Source organism: Ambystoma mexicanum, chromosome 6p, assembly GCF_040938575.1.
Source record: "Ambystoma mexicanum isolate Mex_15411 chromosome 6p, UKY_AmexF1_1, whole genome shotgun sequence".
NCBI lineage: Eukaryota > Metazoa > Chordata > Amphibia > Caudata > Ambystomatidae > Ambystoma > Ambystoma mexicanum.
This window is the reverse complement of record NC_090935.1, coordinates 588,517,690-588,540,331: the sequence shown is the minus strand read 5'-3', so window position 1 is coordinate 588,540,331 and position 22,642 is coordinate 588,517,690. Positions and strand designations below refer to the sequence as shown.

Genomic DNA, 22,642 nt, shown 5'->3' with positions numbered 1-22,642 from the left:
TTTATGTTTTTGGCTCACGAAACTATGAAAAACGGTAACCAAAAAGATAAAATAAAAATGTCTGTACGCCCGACTGAACCCTGTAACCCATGTAACCACAAAAGTCATCTGCATGTATCTGTATTTTATGTCTTTAACCTAAGAAACTATGTAACTTGCAAAGCACCCAGATGCCCACGGGCCCGGCGCGCTCTATAAATGAATAAACAATTACAATAGCTTGCTATAAACTTTACCTTGTAGGAAGACTTTGGTGCTCTGCAGAGGAGTCACAAAGACTTGAACACATTAATGAAGATTCACTAAGAAGTGTCAGAAATGTACACATTTCTCGTTAAATGAAATTAGTCGGTCATTATGATATATGAACCTATTGTATAGTGTAATGCTTGAAGTGTTAATAATCATATTATACCACACGGTCCTTGTAAAAAACAGCTTACCTTGGAAATCGCTGATAGTAACTGAATTGTTAAAAACATCAAATACGTCCCTTCTGTACAAAATTCAGGCCCCCTACAACATAGAAGTAGCAACATCAGACACTTTAATGATCTTGTGATCCCTCCCTGATGTTGCTGACCCATGTCCTTTGCCCTTGTCTCCTTTTTGGCCTACTTAACACTTGCTCCATGGTTAGGCATGCAGAGGAGATTTCCGACCTGATATTGACTCCGACCCCAACCCCCACAACCACGACCTAGTTTGAGGAGCAACCTCTGGTGGTCCTTGCTGAAATGTTAAAGAGCACATCCTATGTGGTTATCCTGGGAGACTTTAACTATTGGGCCTATCACCCTAACAACCATGTTGCCCATGGTCTCCTCCACTCTCTTGAGGCTATTGGTCTGAAACAGTTTGCTATGAGCCCCACCCATAAGGATGGCAACACCATGGACTGGGTACTGACTCATTGCTTGGGAATTTATGATCTTGAAATCTCAGCTTGTCCTTGGTCTGACCACTTCCTCATATCCTTTACCATGAACCTCCCTGGCAAACTTGTTAGGCCGAATACTAATCCATGCTCTTTTAGGGTTGTAGGGAATACCCATAAGATGACCCCTGCGGCTTTCCGTGAACAAGCTTTGCCTTTACTGGCCAATCTTACCCCTTCCAACAATGGTGTGACTCTCACTGATCAATACAATGAGATTATTGCAGCCGTTGCCACATCTCTTGCACCTCTTTCTACAAAAACTGTGAAGACCGAAACCCTTAGTAAATCATGGTTCTCTGATAGGATTCTTCACCTTCGAACATGTAAAAGACAAAAAAAGCAGCTCTGGTGGAAAAAATCCTTCAACTGACTCTCTGGCAGCTTATCGTAGAGCCACCTCCGAGTATAAACTGTCCATCTTGAAAGATAAATGCAACTATTATCAAGAACACATTGAAACAGCCAACTCCTCCCAAAAATAACTCTTCACCATTCTTAAAGAATTTGAAAGGAAACATAACCCTTTTCCGCCTAACACAAAAAGCGATCAATGGTGTCCCGATATTCAACCGGGCTTTGGTAAGAAACGTAATGTCCATCAGGATAAGATCACTCTCCTACGCATTGGTCATGCCACCTTGAACAATGTCCATTCCAAGGAACTTGAGTGAACGGAAACATTTAATTGCACTATCCTAGTTTTTAACTTTAAAGAAATAACGGAAGCTGAACTCTACTATCGTCCACAATCTGAAGCTATCTTCCTGCCCTGATGATCTCTGTCCACAATCTAAGTCAAAGAATCTTGACTGTCTAGACCCTTTTGTCACTAAATTAGTTAATTCCTCCTTTGTCACCTCTACAGTACCAGCGTCTCTCAAACATTTCTGGATTTCTCCTGTTATCAAGAAGGTTTATCTTTATTTGGCTGCCGTAGAGAACTACCGCCCTATCACCAGTGCTACTTTCTTGTTGAAGATTCTGGACAGGGTTGCTTACCTGCAGCTTCAGAAACATATTGAGGAAAATCGGCTTTTGGCCTCTTTGCAATCTGGCTTTAGAGCGGTTAACGTCAAACAGACTGCTCTTTTGGCCATGTTGTTGACTCTGGTCAAGTTGCTATGTTGATGCTCCTCGACCTCTTTGCAGTTTATGACCTTGTTGCCCATTCTCTGCTGTTGGAGAGGTTGGGGACCATCGCTAACTGTTCCAGTAGTGCCTTGGGATGGCTGGCCTCCTTTTTGGTGACTTTGTCACTTGCCAAACTCCTTACCTGCGGTGTCCCGCAGGGTGCTTGCCTTTCTTCCACCCCCTTTAACCTCTATATTCGTCCTTTCTATGATCTTCTAGATGGCATCGCCGTGGGTTACACTAACTACGCCAATGATACCCATATATTTATTGAGCTGACTTGTGACTTTGAGAGGGATCGGTCCAGTATCTCTTCGATCTATACTTTAATTGAGGAGTGGATGATTAACAACTCACTGGCCCTTAACGGGAACAAAACTGAACTTATTATGGTGGGCACTACCCAACACCTTGGTAAACTAGATCCCAGGTATGCCGCCTTTGACATTTCTGATACCTCTATTAAAACCAGCCCCTGGGTTAAGACGCTTGGTGTCTATTTTGATGCCTCTCTTAGCATGAATAAGCATGTTAGCCAGGCAAAGAGATCCTGTGCGTACATGACTCGCCTTGTTAGGCAAATGAAGCCCTTCCTCTCTACAACTAGTACTGCTAACCTATCTTTTGCTCTGGTGAACTCTAAACTGGACTATGGAAATGGTCTATTGGCAGGCACTTCTGCGTCTAACCTGGCCTTGTTACAGGTGGCTCAGAATAATGCTGTTCGAGCTGTTTGTGGTTTGGCAAGAAGAAATCCTATCACTGAGGCTCGGAGGGCCCTGCATTGGATTCCAGTTAAACATTGTGTCACCTATAAAATTCTTCTCCTTAAGTGTCTCAGTGACAGAGCACCTCCTTATCTTAAGAAAAATATTAGGCGGACCTGTATTTCCCCCCCGCCCCCCTCTCCGATCTAACAATTCTAATAGATTCGAGCTGCTTCGCTACAGTCTGGCTTGATTTGGCGGCACCGGCTTTGATTCTATTGCACCTTGCATGTGGAACACGCTGCCCACTGATCTTCATCTTTGCCTTGAAGTTTCCTCATTTACGAGATCTTTAAAAACTCCTCTTTCATTCCAATGACTAAGCTCCTTGCTTCCTCCTGTCTCCTTTTAGTTTTCTAGACCTCCTGTTTCTTCTCTTACATGCTGCGCACTGAGGCCCACAGGCGAGTTGCGCCTTATAAAAGATATTTAACATTAACATCATTGAAGTAAGAGTTGAAAAAACATAAATACATGAAATTACATATTTGTTTTGTATGAAACTGTAGAAAATATTCTTTGAATGTTGATTAAAGATTTACAAGTAAATTCTAATGCATAGTTCTCCTTTGAGAGTGCTGTGAGGATCGTGCACGGGATGTACATGAGACAATTATAACAATGTACAATGTAATGCTTGTATATTTGGCATTATTTCAAAGTTATACCCAATTGTTTTTGAATGGGGCATTTTCAGTAGTTTTGTTTTGGGGGGGGAAACATGTTGCATTGAAAATAGTGTTAAAACTAAAGATGATTTTGAGCAGAATGCAAACTGGAAGTTGTCATACCAGGAAAGTCAGTCCCTATATGTTTGCAAGCATCTGCAAAATAGTGTATGTACTTAAAGGCACACTCCTATGCTATTTGCTTTCATCAGCCATTTTCCCAGTCCGCCAGATCTCCCTGTTTCATTTAAATGTATTTGTTTTGTGATGAATCTGATGGAGTTATAATGGTATTTCCGTGGGGTGACCTCCTCCCGTGTGGCCAGTGGATGGCAGCCGCTACAGGATCCTGACTGTGGGGGCAGCAATATGAGGGAGGATCACATGGGAGGAGACAATCTCCAGAAAGCAGTGGTGGTATCCATGGATGAGACATGTTATCCCCCTTTCCCTTTGCAGGATGAATCTCCCATACATAGTACCCTAATGGCCTATTTTGATTCTTTCCCTGCTCCCTCAAAGGAGAGTCCTGAATTTCTCTCAATCCAATCTACAGATCAACTTTCAAACAGTGACTTGCCCTCAGAACATCTTAAAACCATACTTCCAATGTTTTTGTGCAGGTTAGTTAAAAGAAACTGTTCCCAGCAACACCTGCGGCAAGGAAGAGGAATGGATGAATATAGAGCTGGAGAAACCCTGAGCACAGGTAATGCCCTAGTTGATGGGAACGTGCACCTGTACCCGGGAAGTTTAAAACATGATTGCTAGAAGAAATGGCAGACTGCTGGTGGGAGCGGGCTGCTGCTCTTCATGCTACCAAGAAGCTGAGAGGAGGGCGTTGGAGCCAACCGGCTCAAGTGTTAACGAGAGAAAGGCTGCACGAAGAAGATTCCATGTAGGGAAACCAGAAGCAAGTGCAGGGCTCCTTGGTGTTCACCAGTGGAAAGAAGCAGCAAGACACTTACTGGAGACCCGAGAAGAGAAACTCAGTGGGAACCGCAAGAAGCAGGGAAGCCGAAAGCCAAGCAGCGCGAGGTTCAGAGCATCCGGCGGCTGTCATCGGCAAGCTACGAGCAGAGCGGGAAACGCCACAAAGAGCCATTGAGTCCACGCTGGGATGAAGGGAACACCGGGCGTATTGGCAAGCACACCACATGTTAAAGTTGAACAACCCAAAACGGATAAGGAAAGGAAGTCGTTTGTTAACACCAAATGTGAGAGAGTAAAAGTACATTTGCCACAGAAGGGAATCTTTGAAGTGTGCCCCTATGTACAGAGAATAAGAAACAGTAACAAGTTAATATTTACCGGACAATGTGAATTAGCCAATAGCGCTAAAGTGGTGAATTCCCAAAATTGGAAGTGTGAGCAAAACACTAACAGGGGCAATAGACTATGGACAAAAGGAATTACCCAAAAGGGCTAATGTGGGGAATTATCAAAAGTGGAGTTGCAGAGACCGTCAACTACAAGAGGTCCTGGCAGAAGAGTATACCAGGAAATTACAAGTGTGTGAATATAGGGGAACAGTCATCCTGGCAGGAGAGTATTCCAGGTATCCTGCCAACCCGAAGGCCAAAGATAATTATACATGACTTTAGTATTGATCATGTGGAAAGACAACTGTTATTTTTAAGAAACCGTCAAGAAGAACCAAAAGGAAGGGAGACACCCTCTGGATAAAGGAGCAATATCCTTCAGAGACTTTTTGTTGGAGTTATTTATTCCTTTTCCCATTTAAACATTTTTGAAACACTGAACGCCAAAGACATTATCCTTTTTACCTTAAGATTTATTTCCTTAGAAAGTCTGGATCCGAACAGTATTTTGGACACAGGATGTTTGGTTTTGGACATTCTGACACTGACAAATCTTTAGTTTTAACTTTAGGTAGGGAAACGCCTCTAGCGCGGGGACAGCAAAGCATTTTCCCAACCCTTTTTACTCATCAATAAAAGTAATTTGCCAAAACCATATCAAACTTGTGTATGAGTTTCATTCCTGACTCCTCCCAGTTCTCTCAAGAACTAAACCTGCAACTCCATAGCTGGTAGTGATCTGCCAAAAAACTCTGCCATCCTGGTTCCTGCAACCCATTTTCTATTTGGGCCTTCGGGAGTATTGTTACAGCACCTTTCAGCTGGTCACTACACCAATACATAAGTGTGAATGGAGAAAATGAACTTGGCTGTGTCATTGCCACATTATTAACCTCTGCTTCTACTTCCCCCGCATAGTGGCGGGCAGCTGGAAGCTGATGCAGAAATCTACTCCTGCCACAGATCAAAAGGTTCTACATTTGGCTTAATGGTGGCTGTCTTAAGCCTACTAAAAGGGTATGTTTCACCTTACCTGGACCAACATGTTTAACCATCCTTGGCAAAACCAATAGTTTTGGTTTTACAGTACACACTACAGGCATGAATGTGTGTCTGGCCCGCAAAGAAGTGGCCCAGCTCAAATGCACAACACGTTGATGGGCCATTCATCATGTGACTTTTAGTATGTGAGCTTTAACTATGTCTGAAAAAATACTGCTAACATTTTACATCAGAAGTTGGTTACAGTCTGCTATGGAGGCCTATAATAAAATGTTTTTGATCTCTGTTCCATCCAGCACAGTATAGTCAATAGTTTTAAAACACACCTACAAGCGCTAATTTAAACAGGGCCGTAAAAGATATCCAACATAATGGTGTAACACCTTGATAATGCGTTTATTACAGGCCACACTACTTCATAATAAAATAGAGGCATACATGAAATGAGGCCATTTTTATGGGAGAATGTTTTGCAAGTTCCATGCATACCTCAAAACCTCCAACGTGATATGGCCGCTAGTTGCAAAATGTATAATGATCGCTCTCCAATACGTTTGCAGACTTGGGGTGCAGTTGTTTCAGCATAACAAAACAACCTTCTTGCAGATTGCATCATGTTCTCCTTTCAATGTCTAGCTTCTCCATTCAGCCTTTAATTCTTTCTTTTCCTTCGTTTGCACCACTTCCACCTGTACTGGCACCACATACCCCAGCAAGTAGTAGGAAGAGAGGGCAAGAAACAGGAAGCAAGCAAGAGAGACTAAGGGGTGATGGGGACCATGTAGAGGGGGGAAAAGAGGAAAAGGTTGATGCAGCAAATAAGGGTTGGAAACTGACTGGTCAACTGTACCTGGAAGACTGTGATGGAGAGACTGACGATAACTTAAGACAAGGATGACGAATCGATTAGGAACTGGGCTGAAGAAGAGGGACAAGTATCCAGTATGAGGAAGAAGGACAAGTGTGAGGAACTAGGAAGAAGGGCAAACAAGAGTTAGAGGGATCAGGAATAAAGAGGAGTATAAGGATGAGGGTCAAAAAGAGGGACCAAGAAGAGGGAAGAGCAACCAGGGAAAGGAAAAGGAATTTGGCTGAGGGAATGCCACAAGAGACTAGGGTGAGGAAGAGAAAGATGGACTTGGATGAGGAAGAGGAGTTAGAATGAGGAAGATGTGGGACAAATATGAGGAAGCAGGGTGGTTACACAGAGGGGGGATTTAGTGTGAGAATGGGGGATTGGCATGAGGAAGAGGAACTAAGATGAGTGTAAGGCACTACGTAGAGGGATGAGGAAGGTGGACTATGAGAGAGGACTACAATGAGGGACCGGGACTAGGATGAGAAAGTCAGATGAGGGTCTAGAACAAACCAGAAGGACTGAAACAAGACAGCAGGACTTGGGACGAGGAGCGGGATGAAGGACTATGATTAGGACGAGGAACTGGGATGGAACTGCAGGACTCTGGGGCTTGGTCAAAGATGCTAGACGGTGAGGCTAGGAGGAGGGTACATGGGTTGAGGGACTTTGGGCCCATAGCTAGGATGAGGGACTGTGGGACTATTGGACAAGGACAAGGATGAGAGACTGGGACTAGGACAAAGATGAGGGGCCTTGGAACTAGGATAAGGATGAGGGACTGTGACTAGGACAACGATGAGGGACCTTGGAACTAGGATAAGGATTAGGGACAGACTAGGACAAAGATGAGGCGTTTTGGGACTAGGATAGGGGAATAGGGGGCAGGATGTGGGTTTAGGACTGGGGATTTTCATAGGGGAGGGTGTGACTAGGCCAGGGGAAACTAATGGGCACTGTGGGACTAGGACAGGGGAATATAGGACGGGGGGGGGCGATGCTAGACAGAGCGAGGAGGACGGAGATGGATGGGGAGCAGGGTTACAAGAGTAGGACAGAGGACCAAGGGCTAGGATGAGAAGGGCAAGAAATATGGACACAAGAGGAGGGAGGAGGAAAACTAGGATGATGAGGCACTAGAATGAGGAAATGTAAGGGGAACTAGGATAAAGAATAGCAAGAGGGACTAGGACCGGGACTAAGCAGCCAGATATGGACTGGGATGAGGAAGCGAGATTATGCAGAGGAATGAGTTACTTGACAAGGATGAGTACGAGTACTAGCACAATTGAGGGGCATAGGAAAAAGGACCAAGATTAGGAAGAGGGCTAACATTTTGAAATGTTATCGAATGGGGATGGGTTTGTGGAAGAGGAAGAGGGACCCGGAGCGTGAACGAGGAACCAGTGGGATGAGCAAGAAGACTGGTAAAGTGGTGAGCAACTAGGATGAGGAACTAGGTTGGGGGGAATAGGAGTGGGGAAGAGGGACTGTGGCTAGGATGAGTAAATCATATTAAATTGTAGAGACTAGGAAGTGATAATTAGTGGGATGAGGAGGGACTAGGACAGGAACGAGGTGTGAGAGGGTAAGAGGTCTAGAGCAGAGACCTATGAGGCAGTGCTAGGAAGAATACTGGGATAGAGGGACTAGGATGTGGATGAGCAGTAGGGATGGACTATAAGCAATGTAGGATGAGCAAGAGGGGCTAAGACAAGGAAGAGGGGAAATGAATTGGGATGCAGAAGAGGGTTTAGGGTGAGGGGGTAAGGGGAAGAGGGACTAGGATAAGGAATTGGGGAGAGAAGCTTGGATGGGTAAGAGTAAGAGGAATGAGGACCAGGGACTAGGAAGAGGATTAGGGACTAGGACGTGCACGTGGGTGAGAAGAGGGAGTAGGCAGTGAATGAGGAACATGGAAGAGGATGTTGTGCTAATCTGTAACCTTATGTTGTCAACTTAATGTGTCAGAACTTAAAAGGTCCTGACGTGGCTAGCTTGCTGGGTGAGATAAATGTACAGTCTTTGGAGAGAAAATGTGAGAGAGTACCCCTTTACTTTGCTTCTACATGTTGGTTTGTTCAGATGGCTTATCCATATCAGGGCGTTTCAGTAACTTTGCTTCTCAAGAAGTAGGAATTTCACTTTGACTCTGTTTCCAGTGCATTCTCTAACACCTTCTACACACAGCAACACAAAACATAAAATTACATTTAGGTTGTGTGCACATACATAGAGAAGAACAAAAGAATTCTTTAAACTATCCCGTTATTGACAGTTTGAATACATTTTAACTAAATTGCCTTTAACTGCATTGCTGTGAAGTGGACTGTTTACTAGTCGTAATACTGAAAGTGCCCCGCTAGCTTGCAAAGCCATTTTTAATTCTTGTTTTTTGTCTTCCAGGAGTGACAGCTCTTTTCGATTTTTTGTGTTCTTTTTCGTTTACATTTGTCAGTTTGCTGTACACGTTTTGCAGGCTTTGGGATTCCATGGCTGGGGCAACTGGTGAGTGATTAGCAAGAAAACCTGTTTGACATTAAATGACTATCGGATTAAAAAAGTATAGTGAAGCAGACACATTATAGTCACTTGATGGAATGTCTGAAACCGCCATGACCTTTGGACAACAATCTGCATTGCATCTATGGTATTTACTCTGCAGGTTTGTGTTCTGATGTTTTTTTTATTTGCCTTCAATAATAATGATTTTTGACATGGCATTTTTTTAATTTTCAAGTAGTCTCTCCCATAAATTGTCTACGCACAGTTGTCACTTTGAAGCCAGCGACGCACCACATTTTTGTAGCAGGGCAACTGCAGTTTGCAGGGGTGGTTGTCAGTTTAATAAAACTATCTTTATTTCCCCAGACACACACATACACAGAAAAACCGTTCCATAATTTTGATTTCTTTAGGTTGCTCAAGTTTTAGTTGGAGCCTCTGAAGACTTCACATTTTCTGTGCGGTTGTTTCTTACCTAAGGTGGTCATTTCAGGCACTCATGACCTCTATGGCTCCTATAGCTCGTTGGATTCTCTCTTGCATTCCTAAATGCTACAAGTTGATAAATGTACCTTCCCCAAACAGCAGCTGATCTAGTGAGCCTACATTGGCTTCTCTGGCCATCTAGAGACCTGTTCCCCCCACCCCCACCCAAGGACATTTGCAGAGAGGCCAGATGGGCAATGGCGCAGTCGTTCTGATAACACTACTCTTTAAGTTGCACTACCAGCTTTGATGCAGAGTTTGGACGGGAGGTCCTCGGGAACTTTGGTTGATTGCTTTACGGTTCGGAGTTCTGGGTTCTTGATTACCATTTTTCTTCCATCCAGCCTTGGGCTTCTGTGTGCTTTTCAATCTCCTGTCAGTATGGAGGAAAGGGGGCGTGATTTGGGAGTAAGTTAAAGTTCCTGACCATAGTGGCTCAGTACTCCTATTTAAGTCTTCTTTCATCCATATGTCCTGTCGCTCTCGCCCTCTGTGTAACCTCCGTAATAGGAGTGCGCGGTCTCTTCATCTTAAAAGGACTGGCGGTTGGGGGAGGGGCATGCGCAAGTGAGATCCAGCAATGATGATTTGTGCTGGTTTGCGCTTGCGTATGAGCCCCCACATACTTTGTGAAAATAAAAAAATGCTGCTGTACATCACAGTCCAGTCCTGTCTTCTTTCTGGGGAGAACTTCGCAGAATAAAGGAGGAAAGTAGCAGTACAGTAGCCACTTTGGTAAGTAAACCTTTCTGCCTATGCCATCGGGCTTTCATTACGCAGCTCATGTGACCTTTTTATTCTAGCGCTGAGTTGAATTCTATGTCAAGACCGGAGGCTCACATTATGCTTCTTTCTTTATTTTTAACATATGAAAGAAGCTCAGCAGCAAGTATTTTGTGCACCTGACTGCGAGCACACGGTATGCATAATAAAGGTGCAGTAAAATAGTAAAATACCAATGAAAAACTTGAAAGTACTAGAGTTCAGTTTAACACTGCCTCTGAAGGAAGAAAAAACTCAATTTCCCATGAGGCACTCCATAGTTCACCCAAGGTCACCAACATGTTACACTAGTCCACCAATAGTCACACAGATGTCCCCATAAACAGTCTTTAACATGATGTAACTTCCTCTTTATTTGCTGCTCACAGCAAGAGATAAGTACATTCATGTTCTAGACTGCATTTATGTAATTTTTTTGCAAGTTTATGCTTATGTATAGTCAATCTTAATGTTTTCATAAGCTATCTAACATCTGTTTATTGTCTCGATCCTCGCGCTACCCTTTTATGCTTGAAGCCCGTTTTTTGTGAGGTACACCTTTCGCGTCCCCTTCAGCGTTGGTGGAATGTTCCGATGCCGGCTGTTTCCTGCCGGCGTTGGAGACTGTTGCAACATCGAAGCGGTTTCCTTGTTTACATAACGCTGATTAAGTGTTCGCTTTTCTGCATTGAAGAGGGCTGCCTCAGCGGTTCCTTGCATAACATTTTGCTTGCTTCCCCAGCCCGGCGCGAGTCTCCGGAAACTCGGCTTTATCTCCATTGTGGCCGCGGTGCCGCCCGCGGCCACTAGAGGGATCTTCAGGAACCTCCGGTCCTTTTCTGTATTTCTGGGGCTCGCGAACGCATTTCTGCTTCTTTCTCATTGCGGATTTGTGATTGCGAGCGTCAGCAGCATAAATCAATTTTCCTAATTGCCTTTTTGACAGTTTAAAAAAAAAAATCAAGACAGGAAAGAAGATTTTCAACAGACAAAGGAGGTCTGAAGACTGGGATCAGTCATATAATCCTGTCAGAGTGGGCTAGAGGGAAGACGTCCAGTGCCCAAAAAGAATATTAGAGACAAAAAAAAGTGTAGGAAAGGTGCTACATATATATTTTACAATTATGGCAGCGAAGTACCCCCCTCAGGCAGTCCAAGGTTGGTCTGAGTATGAGGAGGAGTACCCTATAGATGAAGTGGCAATGGCAAATAGCTTAAAAAAGGTACTGGGATCCTCCGGGTAGACCAGTATCAAGAAGGCTGCATCAGAGATGCTTCTACCAATCCAGCAGCGCCTGGACAGCATGGAGGAGCACCTACAAGAAACCTCTCCACCTGGGAGAAAAAGAACACAAAAAAGAAAGCACCTTTCAGTTGGGGGATGTACTCCGGCTCGTCTGAGTAAAAACTCTGACCGCCCCCCCCCCCCCCCCCCCCCCCCCGAGCTAGCCCAAGCCAGCCAGAACCTGCCACTGCTGCTGTTTCGGATGTCTTCTTCAGGCTGAAAAAGGCCTTTATGAACAGGAAGGAAACCCCTTGCCTCGATGAACCCTCTTAACCCGAGGAAGACAACAGGGGTATAAGACCCTCAAGCCCAGAGGGATACCGACCGGGCACGGATGAGGAACAAGTTGAAGGAGTATACAATATCGATGAGCAGTCTCGGTTTTCCTCAGAAGAGGATGTTCAGACCATAGGGTCACGACCCTCAACTTCAGGGATTGCGGCAGCCCCCAAACCTAAGAAGTCACCCGGTGTACAATCTCCTTCTAGAGGGGAGTTTGCGCCGGAAGATCTAGTACATCCCTGATCTACCGACTGGGAACCATCGTCCAGAACAATGGAATATATCAAAACAAGGTTGCGTAAGCCTCTGGATAAAGAGGTTAGAGCCAGACTCAAGGCAGAATGCCCTTGCCCCGAGATTCCAGGGAAGGTAGCTTTAACTCCAGAGCTCAACTCTAAAATGATCACCTTCCTGGGCAAGAATGTTAAAGATCCAAGAAAGGGCATTGACCATGCCTGTAGGTCCTGCCAGGACAGAGTCCTGGACGTCACTGGTCCACTAAAAAAAATGATGGACCTAGCTGAAGCTGCCATCGACACAGGCGACCCCATTGACCCGATAATCTCTCAGGTTGGGCGCAAAGAGCAATCTGCTGGGAAATGCCAGCTGCGCCTTATCGGCTGAGCGCCGGAAGGGCATCCTATTCAAGATTGACACTAAGCTGAGTGAGCTAGCGGACACCGAGTCAGGTGCGGCAGCCCAAGGTCTGCTTTTCGGTGATAACTTTATGACGGAGATGTCGAAGTTTGTCAGTACTTTTACCGCCCTAGATAAAGCTCAAGCTTCCATCAAGAGTTTTTTCTTCAAAAATGTTCTCCAGGGCAGGACGAGGTTGAGGTCGCTCTTCCAGCTGCTGCTTCTTCGATAGAAGACCTCAACAATCCAGGGACCAACACCAAGGCTGGCAAGACCCCTCGAACACCTTCTTTTCTTCAAGGGGCGAGGAAGGGGTCGCGGTTGGAGAATAGCCGCCAGATACCCGGCCCAGCAACAATCCACAGGTCCGTGTATTTATAGCAGCGTCAGCACCTCAAGCGCCCATAGGAGGGAGACTAGCTCTTTTTGCGCATGCATGGGACTCCTTATCCGGGGATGCTTGGGTCAGGGACACAGCTTGCGGTCTGCACCTAGAGTTCTTCGCGCAACCCTTTCAAGCTTGTCACCCCGCCCCAATAGCAATGTCCATCGCAGATGAAGTAGCTTTTAGACAGCGAAATACAAAGCTTACACCGGAAACAGTCAATTCGCCCCTGCTCAAGCCAGAGCGGTTTCTACAGCCCCATATTCTTAGTATGCAGGAAACAGAAAGTACGCCTAGTGATAAATCCAAGGGCTCTCAACGACTTCATTGTCTACCGTCATTTCAAGATGGAAGGCATCCACATGCTCAGACATCTTGAGTCCAAACGATTGGCTTATGCGATTAGACCTGAAAGACGCTTACCTCATGGTGCCCATACATCAGGTAAATGTAAGTTATCTTGGAATATCTTGGAAGATTTTCATGGAAAAATCGGAACTGGGAGTTCACAAGTTTACCATTCGGGCTCTCTTCAGCACCTTGGGCTTTTACCAAGCTGCTGAGACCCGTAGTGGCTCATCTGAAGAGCAAGGTATCAGGCTTATAATTTACCTGGACGACATTATTTTCATGGCTCAATCTCAGGAGCTAGTGGAAGAGCAGACCAGGCTAGCCATAGACCTACTACACAGACTAGGTTTCCTTATAAACTGGGAGAAATCGATCCTTTGTCCATCCAGGAACCTAGAGTTTCTGGGATCCGTGGTGGACACCCAGGTTTCTCAGCTCCGTCTCCCTGCGGAAAAGATACATGGTATGTTGATGTCTTTTCTATTATATGTTAATGTGTTATCTGATTTCCATTCCTTGTTCTACTGATGGAATCCTAGCTATTGATGACATCAGAGCAATCCTGAGCTTTGTGTTAGAATGTTATTCTTTGAGGAGTCAGTCTACTTGTGCAGATGGTTGGGGGTCTCTACTACCCAGTTTATCCCTACAAGCAATAAACCATTTGTTCAACTTGTTGTGCCCAGTTTATTGCTTTACATTGGCGACGAGGATGGGATAAGCTGCAAGAGAAAAGCAGCAGCTGTAGTGGGAGTTGTTATCCGGAGCTGAGGAGCTGGAGCCGGACTGAGACCTCCAACCGCCAGGCCTACGGGTGAGGAGCTGCCCCCCCCCGACCTGGCCTACGACGTTGGACTGAAGGGAAAGTGCGCTGAACCTTCTCTGAGCTTACCTTCTGGAGACCTGCAAGCAATATTGCGCATGTTTGGTTTTGATATCACATGGTGCAATTGTTAAGAGGAGAGCAGTGTTTTTACAGGAGGTGAGCGCTTATATTTTGAAACATTGGCTGCAGGTGGCAAATGAGTGACATTCTGTTTTTCACTTTTGGTGGATTGGTAGCTGATTTCGGAGAGCACTACAGACTTGGATTGGCACCATGGCTGTATCCGGAATCACGGGTCCCCAGATGTTTTTAAATGGGGGCCCTGGAAAAAAGGTTTTCTCCATTATGTGAAAGCCACATGTGGCAATGGCATGTCAGTAGAAAGAAAGTTGGCTATGCTTATGCATCTTCTTGTGGGGTATGAGGGGAAGCAAATTTTTGAAACTTTACCTGAATTGAGCGAACTGGATGTTGAGGAAGGTATGAATGACTTTGATGCAGCATTGGCAAAACTGGATAAACATTTTGAACTAAAGATAAGTACTGTGTTGGAACGCTATCACTTTGGTATGAGATCTCAGCATGAGGGTGAAACTGTAGAGGAATACATCACTGCACTTAGGCATTTATCGCTGAACTGCAAATTTGGTGTATGTCTGGATGAACATATTAGAGATCAATTCATGTTACATTCTGCCATTGACAGGATCAGAGAGGAAGTGTGGCTAAAAGATGACCCTTGCTTAGATGAAGTAATTGGGATTGCAAAAAGAATTGAACATACTTTGAAATGTTGGCAAACCTTGCTGTGAAAGTATCCAAAGCTGTCCAACAGGTTGAGGTCTTGAAAGTTGGTGACAAGAGGATAGAAACCGCAAAAGACCAAATGAAAAAGAAGGGCAAAACGGCCAAATCGACTGTCATGTATCAAAGAAAGGGTGGTAATGGTAACCAAATAGCAAATAAATCTGTGCAAGAAGAAAATGTACAAGTGAGAGAAAGGAGACAGGAGCGCCTATGTTTTAGGTGTGGGAGTGCCCGCCACCTATCTAATTCTCCGATCTGCCCTGGAAGAAGAGCTATATGTAACATCTGTAAAAGATGGGGACATTTTACAAATTGTTGTGCCAATTACAGTGTCTGTGCTGGGAGGAGCGTTATGTTGGTTGAGGAGCCAGATGGGCCATCCTCAGATGAATATGAAGGTTCAGAAAATGAAATTGTTACTGTGAATATGGTTCAATGTTCCGGAATGGATGAATGCGAGCATCCTTCAACTTGGGTGGAAGTGAATGGTTGCCAAGTTAAAATGCTAGCGGACTCATGTTCCAAAATCACTTTGATATCAAAGGCGGTGTATGAAAATGTGCTGGGAGGTAGGATGGACGATTTAAGCCCGTCAGACAAGACACCTGGGGGCTATAGTGGCAGTAGGATTGATGTGGTAGGATGTTGTCCTAAAACTTTTAAATTTAAAGACAGGGTTACACGCAGAAAAATATATATCACCAAGAAGGGTGAGACGCTGTTGGGATGGAGAGAACAAAGGGGACTATGTATTAAATTAGATCCCAATAGTAAAGAACAAGTGTTAAATGTAGAAAAACTATCCATGGACTGTAGTTTGGATGATCGTTCTAAAAGTTTCATTGCCAAGTATCCAGATGTGTTTAATAATAGTGTTGGGTGTTTGAAAGGGATGATTCACAAAATTGTGCTGAAGGAGGGTTCCAGGCCCGTGGCGGCAAAACTTAGACCGTTACCAATGTCATTGCGTGATGCTGTGAGAGTGGAGTTGGAGAAACTGGAGAAAGCTGGCATTATTGAACCAGCAAAGGCGGTTGAATGGATTTCCCCTGTGATTGTTGTGAAAAAGTCCAGTGGGGATTTGAGAGTATGCATAGATCTAAGAGAATTGAACCGATGTGTGGTTGCTGACCGCCATCCCCTTCCAAATATGGGAGAACTTCTGTCTAGGATAGGAAATGCCAAATACTTTGCCAAATTGGATATGGCGAGCGCCTATCATCAGATAAACCTTGATGCCGAGTCACGAAAACTGACGGCTTTTATCACATAAAAAGGCATTTACCAGTTTCGGCGCATGCCTTTCGGATTAATATCAGCTTCATCAGTTTTCCAAAAAGTCGTGAATGGATTATTCAAAGGTATTAACAATGTTTGGTGCTTCCAGGATGATGTGTTGGTTTGTGGCAGTACTGAAGAAGATTTAAAAAGGAAACTCAATAAGGTTTTAGAAATTTTCAGAACACAAGTTATTACCTTACGAAGTGAGAAATGTGTCTTTTCTACTCAAGTAGTCGAGTATTTAGGACACGAAATATTGGAGGAAGGTTTAAGGCCCAAAAAAGTGTTGGTAGATGGAATTAAAAGAATGGAGTCTCCAAAGAATAAGGCAGAGTTACGTTCATTTTTGGGGACAATAGAGTTTTACCATTGTTTCATTGAAAAATATGCGGATAAGGTTACCTTGCTGAGAGCATTGTTGAGAAAAGGAGTGGAATTTGTTTGGAATGCAGAGTGTGAAAAGGAATTTGTTGAGATTAAGTCTGAGATTGATATGGCAAAACCCTTAACCATGTATGATACTAAAAAAAGGACAATCTTGTCTGTTGATGCGAGTGAAACTGGTATTGGAGTGGTTATGTCGCAAGTGGGAATGGATGGTGCAGAATCCGTGGTGTTACATGCCTCGCGCATGTTGAGAGGTCCTGAATTGAACTACTCGGTTTTAGAAAAAGAGGCTTTGGCATGCCATTGGGGTATAGAAAAACTGAAAAACTTTGTGTGGGGTCAGGAATTTGTGTTAAGAACAGACCACAAGCCACTGAAGGCTATATTTGAAAGCAAAGGGTTGGACAAAGTTTCAAGGAGAGTTGCCTGTTGGGTGACAAGATTGCAATGTCACAAGTTTAACATTGAAGTGGTAGCCAGTAAGGACAATGTGCAGGCCGATCATGCATCTAGAGTAAGGATTAGTGATGAGGAAGACGAGAAGGAGTCTGTTGAAGTTGAAAGTATGGTATTTGCTACGATGGGAGGTGTACTTCACAAAGAAGAATGGGTTGAAGCATTGTTGTCTGATGAAATATGGAGGCGGATAACCAATTTTATCAAGGATGGTTGGCCAGAGAAAAGATTGTTATCTGGAGAAGAGCGGGCTTTGTGGGAGGTGAGAGAGGAATTATCTGTGAAGAATGGTCTAATATATCAATGGGATAAGCTTGTTGTTCCAGTATGTTTTAGAACAAAACTAATTGCTATTGCGCATCAAGGCCATATTGGTACGTATAAAACCAAGGGAGTAATTGAGGCCGATTATTGGTGGCCGGGTATGGACCGCGAGATTGAGAAAACAGTGGGAGGATGTGTAGACTGCATAAAGTCAGGGAAGAGCATATCTGCTGTAGTGCAACCTGTGAAAGGAGTTGAAGGTCCTAAGGGTGTGTGGGAAGACCTTGCCATGGATATCTTAGGCCCAGTGGCTATGGGCAGAGGTCGTGGTAGGTTTGTGTTGGCCATAGTAGATATGTTTTCAAGGTGGGCGGATTTCAAAATATTGAGAGAAGTCACGGGTCAATCTATTGTAGCATTTCTGGAAGAGATATTTGAGATAGAGGGCTTGCCAAGGAGTGTGTTGACGGAGACCGGTCCACAGTTTACTGGAGGTTTCTTTCAAGAGTACATGTACAGATGTGGAATCAAGCATAAAAAGACTGCATTGTAGTCCCCTCAAGCCAATGGTATGATTGAGAGGGTCAACCGCTGTATAATGGAAGGTATTAGGAATGCCAATGCGTGTGGGTTGGACAGGAAAGTTGCGGTAAAGGAACGAATGTATGCCTTGCGGATGGCTCCTAATGCCGAAACAAGAGGTGAGTCCATTTGAATTAATGAGAGGACGGAGGAGTAACACAATGTTATCCCCAGCTTAGTTAGGCCGGGGCCAGAGAAACGGATGAGGTGGTGGATGAAGTGAAAAGGAATATGGATGAATGAAAGAGGAAGTGCGCTGAGAAAGTTAATGAAAAATTTCCAAGAAAGAAGACTATAGTTGAAGTGGGCGATCTAGTCAGAATAAGGAAAGCTGTTATAAAGAAAAAGGGTGATCCGTTGTATTCGGATCCGGTTAAGGTTGTACAAGTTTATGACCGTTCTGTGAAATTGGAGGAGTGGACAGGTCTGGAGTCTGTCAAGGGTTGCGAAGGTGAGGAGGTAAAATTGCTGAGCAAACAGACACCTTTTTCTATATAATGTCATTGTTCGAATTACATGTATTATAAATTGTTTTGTGTAAATAGAAATTTGATGTTCAGATAAGGGAGGGGGGGGTGTTATGTTGATGTCTTTTCTATTATATGTTAATGTGTTATCTGATTTCCATTCCTTGTTCTACTGATGGAATCCTAGCTATTGATGACATCAGAGCAATCCTGAGCTTTGTGTTAGAATGTTATTCTTTGAGGAGTCAGTCTACTTGTGCAGATGGTTGGGGGTCTCTACTACCCAGCTTATCCCTACAAGCAATAAACCATGTGTTCAACTTGTTGTGCCCAGTTTATTGCTTTACAATACATTCCACCCGACGGCAGATTCACAGACTTCTGCAAAGGAGCTTCAAATCTCTTCGAGAGCTAGAGAGAGTGATAGGTCTCCTATCCTCTTCCATCCAGGCAATATTTCCTGGTCCTCTTCATTACCGAGAACTACAGAGGCTGAAGGGCCAACATCTAAGGCGCAGTCTCTCTTACGCCCAGCATCTGACACACTCGCCACAGGCAAGAACGGAACTCAACTGGTAGCTCACTCACATGGAGGCCTGGAATGGCAGAGCCATTTTCGGATCCACCCCAGATATCCTAATCTAATCAGACGCCAGCCGCTCCAGTTGGGGAGCGAGATGCGGTCCAATAGCCACGGGGAGGAACTTGGTCCCCTCAGAAACTACAAATGCATATAAACTGCCTAGAGCTCCTAGCGGGCTCTTTCCCGGTGCGCTCCTTTGCCAGAGACGAAGCGAGTTGTTGTATCTTGCTAAAAGTGGACAACATTTCCGCAGTGAGATACATCAATCATCTAGGGGGCACGAAATCCCAGCCTCTAGCCAAGTTAGCCAAAGACTTTTGGCATTTCTGTCTAGAGCACCAGATCTCCGTAACTGCGTAGTATCTTCCGGGTCTCACAAACGTAGTAGCAGACTGGCACTCCCGCCACTCGATCGATAACAGCGACTGGAGGCTTGGCAGAGATATCCTTCTTCGCCTAAACAAATTTGGGGTCCCATGTCCAAGGAACTCTTTGTCTCCCACCTCAACACACAATTACCAGTGTTTTACAGCTGGAGACTGGATCCAGCAGCGACCGCGACAGACGCGTTCCTGCAGGACTGGACCGAGGGGATCTACTATGCCTTTCCCCCTTTACCATGAGAACGAGGACCCTAGCGAAGGCCCGTCAGGAGCAAGCAGAGTTGGTCCTCATAGCCCCGGTCTGGACCTCTTAGACCTGTTATCCAGTTCTTCTGGAATTTTCCTCGGATTCTTCAATCCTTCTACCCCACTTTCCGGATCTCCTGCTAGACCCGTCAGGTCAGCGTCATCCCCTTCTACTCAGCGGATCACTGATCCTAGCAGCCTCGAGGATTTCAGATCAAGGTGGAGAATCCCAGGTATGTCACTTAAGGCCGTCAACCTCATCGAGGAGAGCTGGGCCCCTTCTACCCTCAAACGGTACTCCAACTCTATGAACGCCTGGAGGATCTGGTGCCAAGATCAAGGACTTCATCCAGTTTTGGCACCTATAGAGGAGATCCTCAATTTTCTTGCTTCATTAGTTGAAAGAGGTCTCGCCTACAGGACAGTCTACTCTTATCGCTCTGCAATTTCTGCCGGCCACAACCTCATTCAGGGACTCACAGCGGGCGAACATCACCTTGTTTGCAGGTTACTCAAGGGTGTTAGGCTTGCAATGCTGCCTTCATCCCTCTATCACAAGCTGTGGGATGACAATTAAGTACTCAATCTTTTCCTTTCATGGCCTCCTAATAAGGAGTTATCACGTACCGCTCTCACCGGCAAGCTGACTACGTTGCTCTGCTTGGTCTCATTCAGGAGGGTTTCGGACGTCCAAGCTCTCGACCTAGAAGGCAGGACTTTCTCTCCTGATGGCATAGTGTTTCACATACACAGGAGAACTAAATGCAACTCGAGGGTGATATCTTACCCCGCCTTTAGAGAGCAGCCCAAGCTTTGCCTGGACAGATGGCTGAAAGTCTATGAAGAGGCTACAGCTCCTCTTAGAAACTCTCAAAAGGGACAATTATTGATAGCACTGCGTAAGCCTCGCAAAGCAGTTTCTGCCCCAACTTTAGCAAGATGGGTGTGGTTGATTCTGACACAAGCAGGCATAGATACTACCCACTTCGGCGCCCACTCCATGAGAGGGGCCATGGCTTCAAAAGCCTTTCAAGTTGGAGTCCGTTTGGAGGACATCATGAAGATAGCTGATTGGGCAGGAAAGTCGATTTTTAAGCTGTTCTACCTGAAACCAGTAGAACAGCCTGCTTCAATTGTGGTAAGTAAGCTTTAAACAAGCATAATGTGAGCCTCCGGTCTTGACATGGACTAAAGATTTATGTTTTCCGTATTATGAGTAAACTTTAGAGAAAACACTGATTTCTCTCCCACCCCCGCTAGGGGAACTAGGGTTTCCATACGCATGAAATAATTGATTATTTTGTTTCTTTCATGGCAGCGCCTACAGACAAACCCGTCTGATCTCCGGCGCGACTCAAATTCTCTTTTACACAAGACGGATTCTGCCACAGTTTCGCTCTACTGGTTTACGAGCAGCCATGTTCGCAGCCTCAAAAGAGGAAGTTACATCATGGTCAAGACTGTTTATGGGGACATCTGTGTGACTATTGGTGAACTAGTGTCACATGTTGGTGACCTTGGGTGAACTATGGAGTGCCTCATGGGAAATTGAGTTTTTTCTTCCTTCAGAGGCAGTGTTAAACTGAACTCTAGTACTTTCAAGTTTTTCATTGGTATTTTACTATTTTACTGCACCTTTATTATGCATACCGTGTGCTCGCAGTCAGGTGCACAAAATACTTGCTGCTGAGCTTCTTTCATATGTTAAAAATAAAGAAAGAAGCATAATGTGAGCCTCCGGTCTTGACATAGAATTCAACTCAGCGCTAGAATAAAAAGGTCACATGAGCTGCGTAATGAAAGCCCGATGGCATAGGCAGAAAGGTTTACTTACCAAAGTGGCTACTGTACTGCTACTTTCCTCCTTTATTCTGCGAAGTTCTCCCCAGAAAGAAGACAGGACTGGACTGTGATGTACAGCAGCATTTTTTTATTTTCACAAAGTATGTGGGGGCTCATACGCAAGCGCAAACCAGCACAAATCATCATTGCTGGATCTCACTTGCGCATGCCCCTCCCCCAACCGCCAGTCCTTTTAAGATGAAGAGACCGCGCACTCCTATTACGGAGGTTACACAGAGGGCGAGAGCGACAGGACATATGGATGAAAGAAAGTTTTTCATTGGTATTTTACTATTTTACTGCACCTTTATTATGCATACCGTGTGCTCGCAGTCAGGTGCACAAAATACTTGCTGCTGAGCTTCTTTCATACGTTAAAAATAAAGAAAGAGAAGCATAATGCTCGCCTCCGCGTCTTTAATAGAATTAAGACTTTCTAGTAAGTTATTATGGAAAATCTTTATTCATGTTGCCTGGAGTGTCTGGGCCCAGACTACTCCTGGACGCTGTGCCCTGTATGAAACGTTTTGCTTATACTCCAAGTGGAGGCACTGAGGGAGACTTTCAAGGGGCCACCATCGAAGAGTTTCCCGTCATTCGTATCTGCTAAACCTAGCCAGTAGGTATGTGCTTTATTCTCCACTGCATTCTGCCTCTGTGATTCTTTTTGCAAGTGTCGTCGCCCCCAGGAGAATCTCTCATTCTTGACCTGTACCCCACCTTGCAGTTCCATCTCCTTGAACCAGTGTCTATGGGAGGGTCTTTTTTTTTTTCTTCAGCCATTGTTTGCACCATCACCAGGATTCATCACCTTTGAATGCTGGTCAGGCCCAATGAAGTTCTGTTTGAGCTTTACCCTAAGGTGCCTTGGCCCTATTTTAAAAGCAGCAGCATTGCCAGGGCTCACCCTGACTGACCGTTACGGGTGTAATATACTTTGGTCTAAGGTGCGCCTTTCCGTTACTGGTTGTCCAACCCATGGTGTAGATCACTTCAGAAATGTAGTGCATAGCTCATTCGTTTGCTCCCACGGCACCTGTACCCTTCTATCCTGCCTGCCAAAATACCAGCTGTGTTGAGCCAAGTATGTCTTGGTCCTACGCCCCGTACAGGGGTGTCTCCCTTGCAATTCAGTAACTC

The 22,642-nt window shown here is 44.9% G+C and overlaps 1 protein-coding gene across 1 annotated transcript in view; it reads left to right on the top strand.

The window, feature by feature from the left end:
- Positions 1-22,642, top strand: part of SCAMP1 (secretory carrier membrane protein 1) — a 498,174-nt gene that overhangs the window by 382,748 nt on the left and 92,784 nt on the right. Inside the window, exon 7 of the mRNA XM_069627423.1 lies at positions 9,093-9,194. Within this exon, the coding sequence (XP_069483524.1) occupies positions 9,093-9,194 (102 nt within the window). The remainder of the gene's footprint in view (positions 1-9,092; positions 9,195-22,642) is intronic.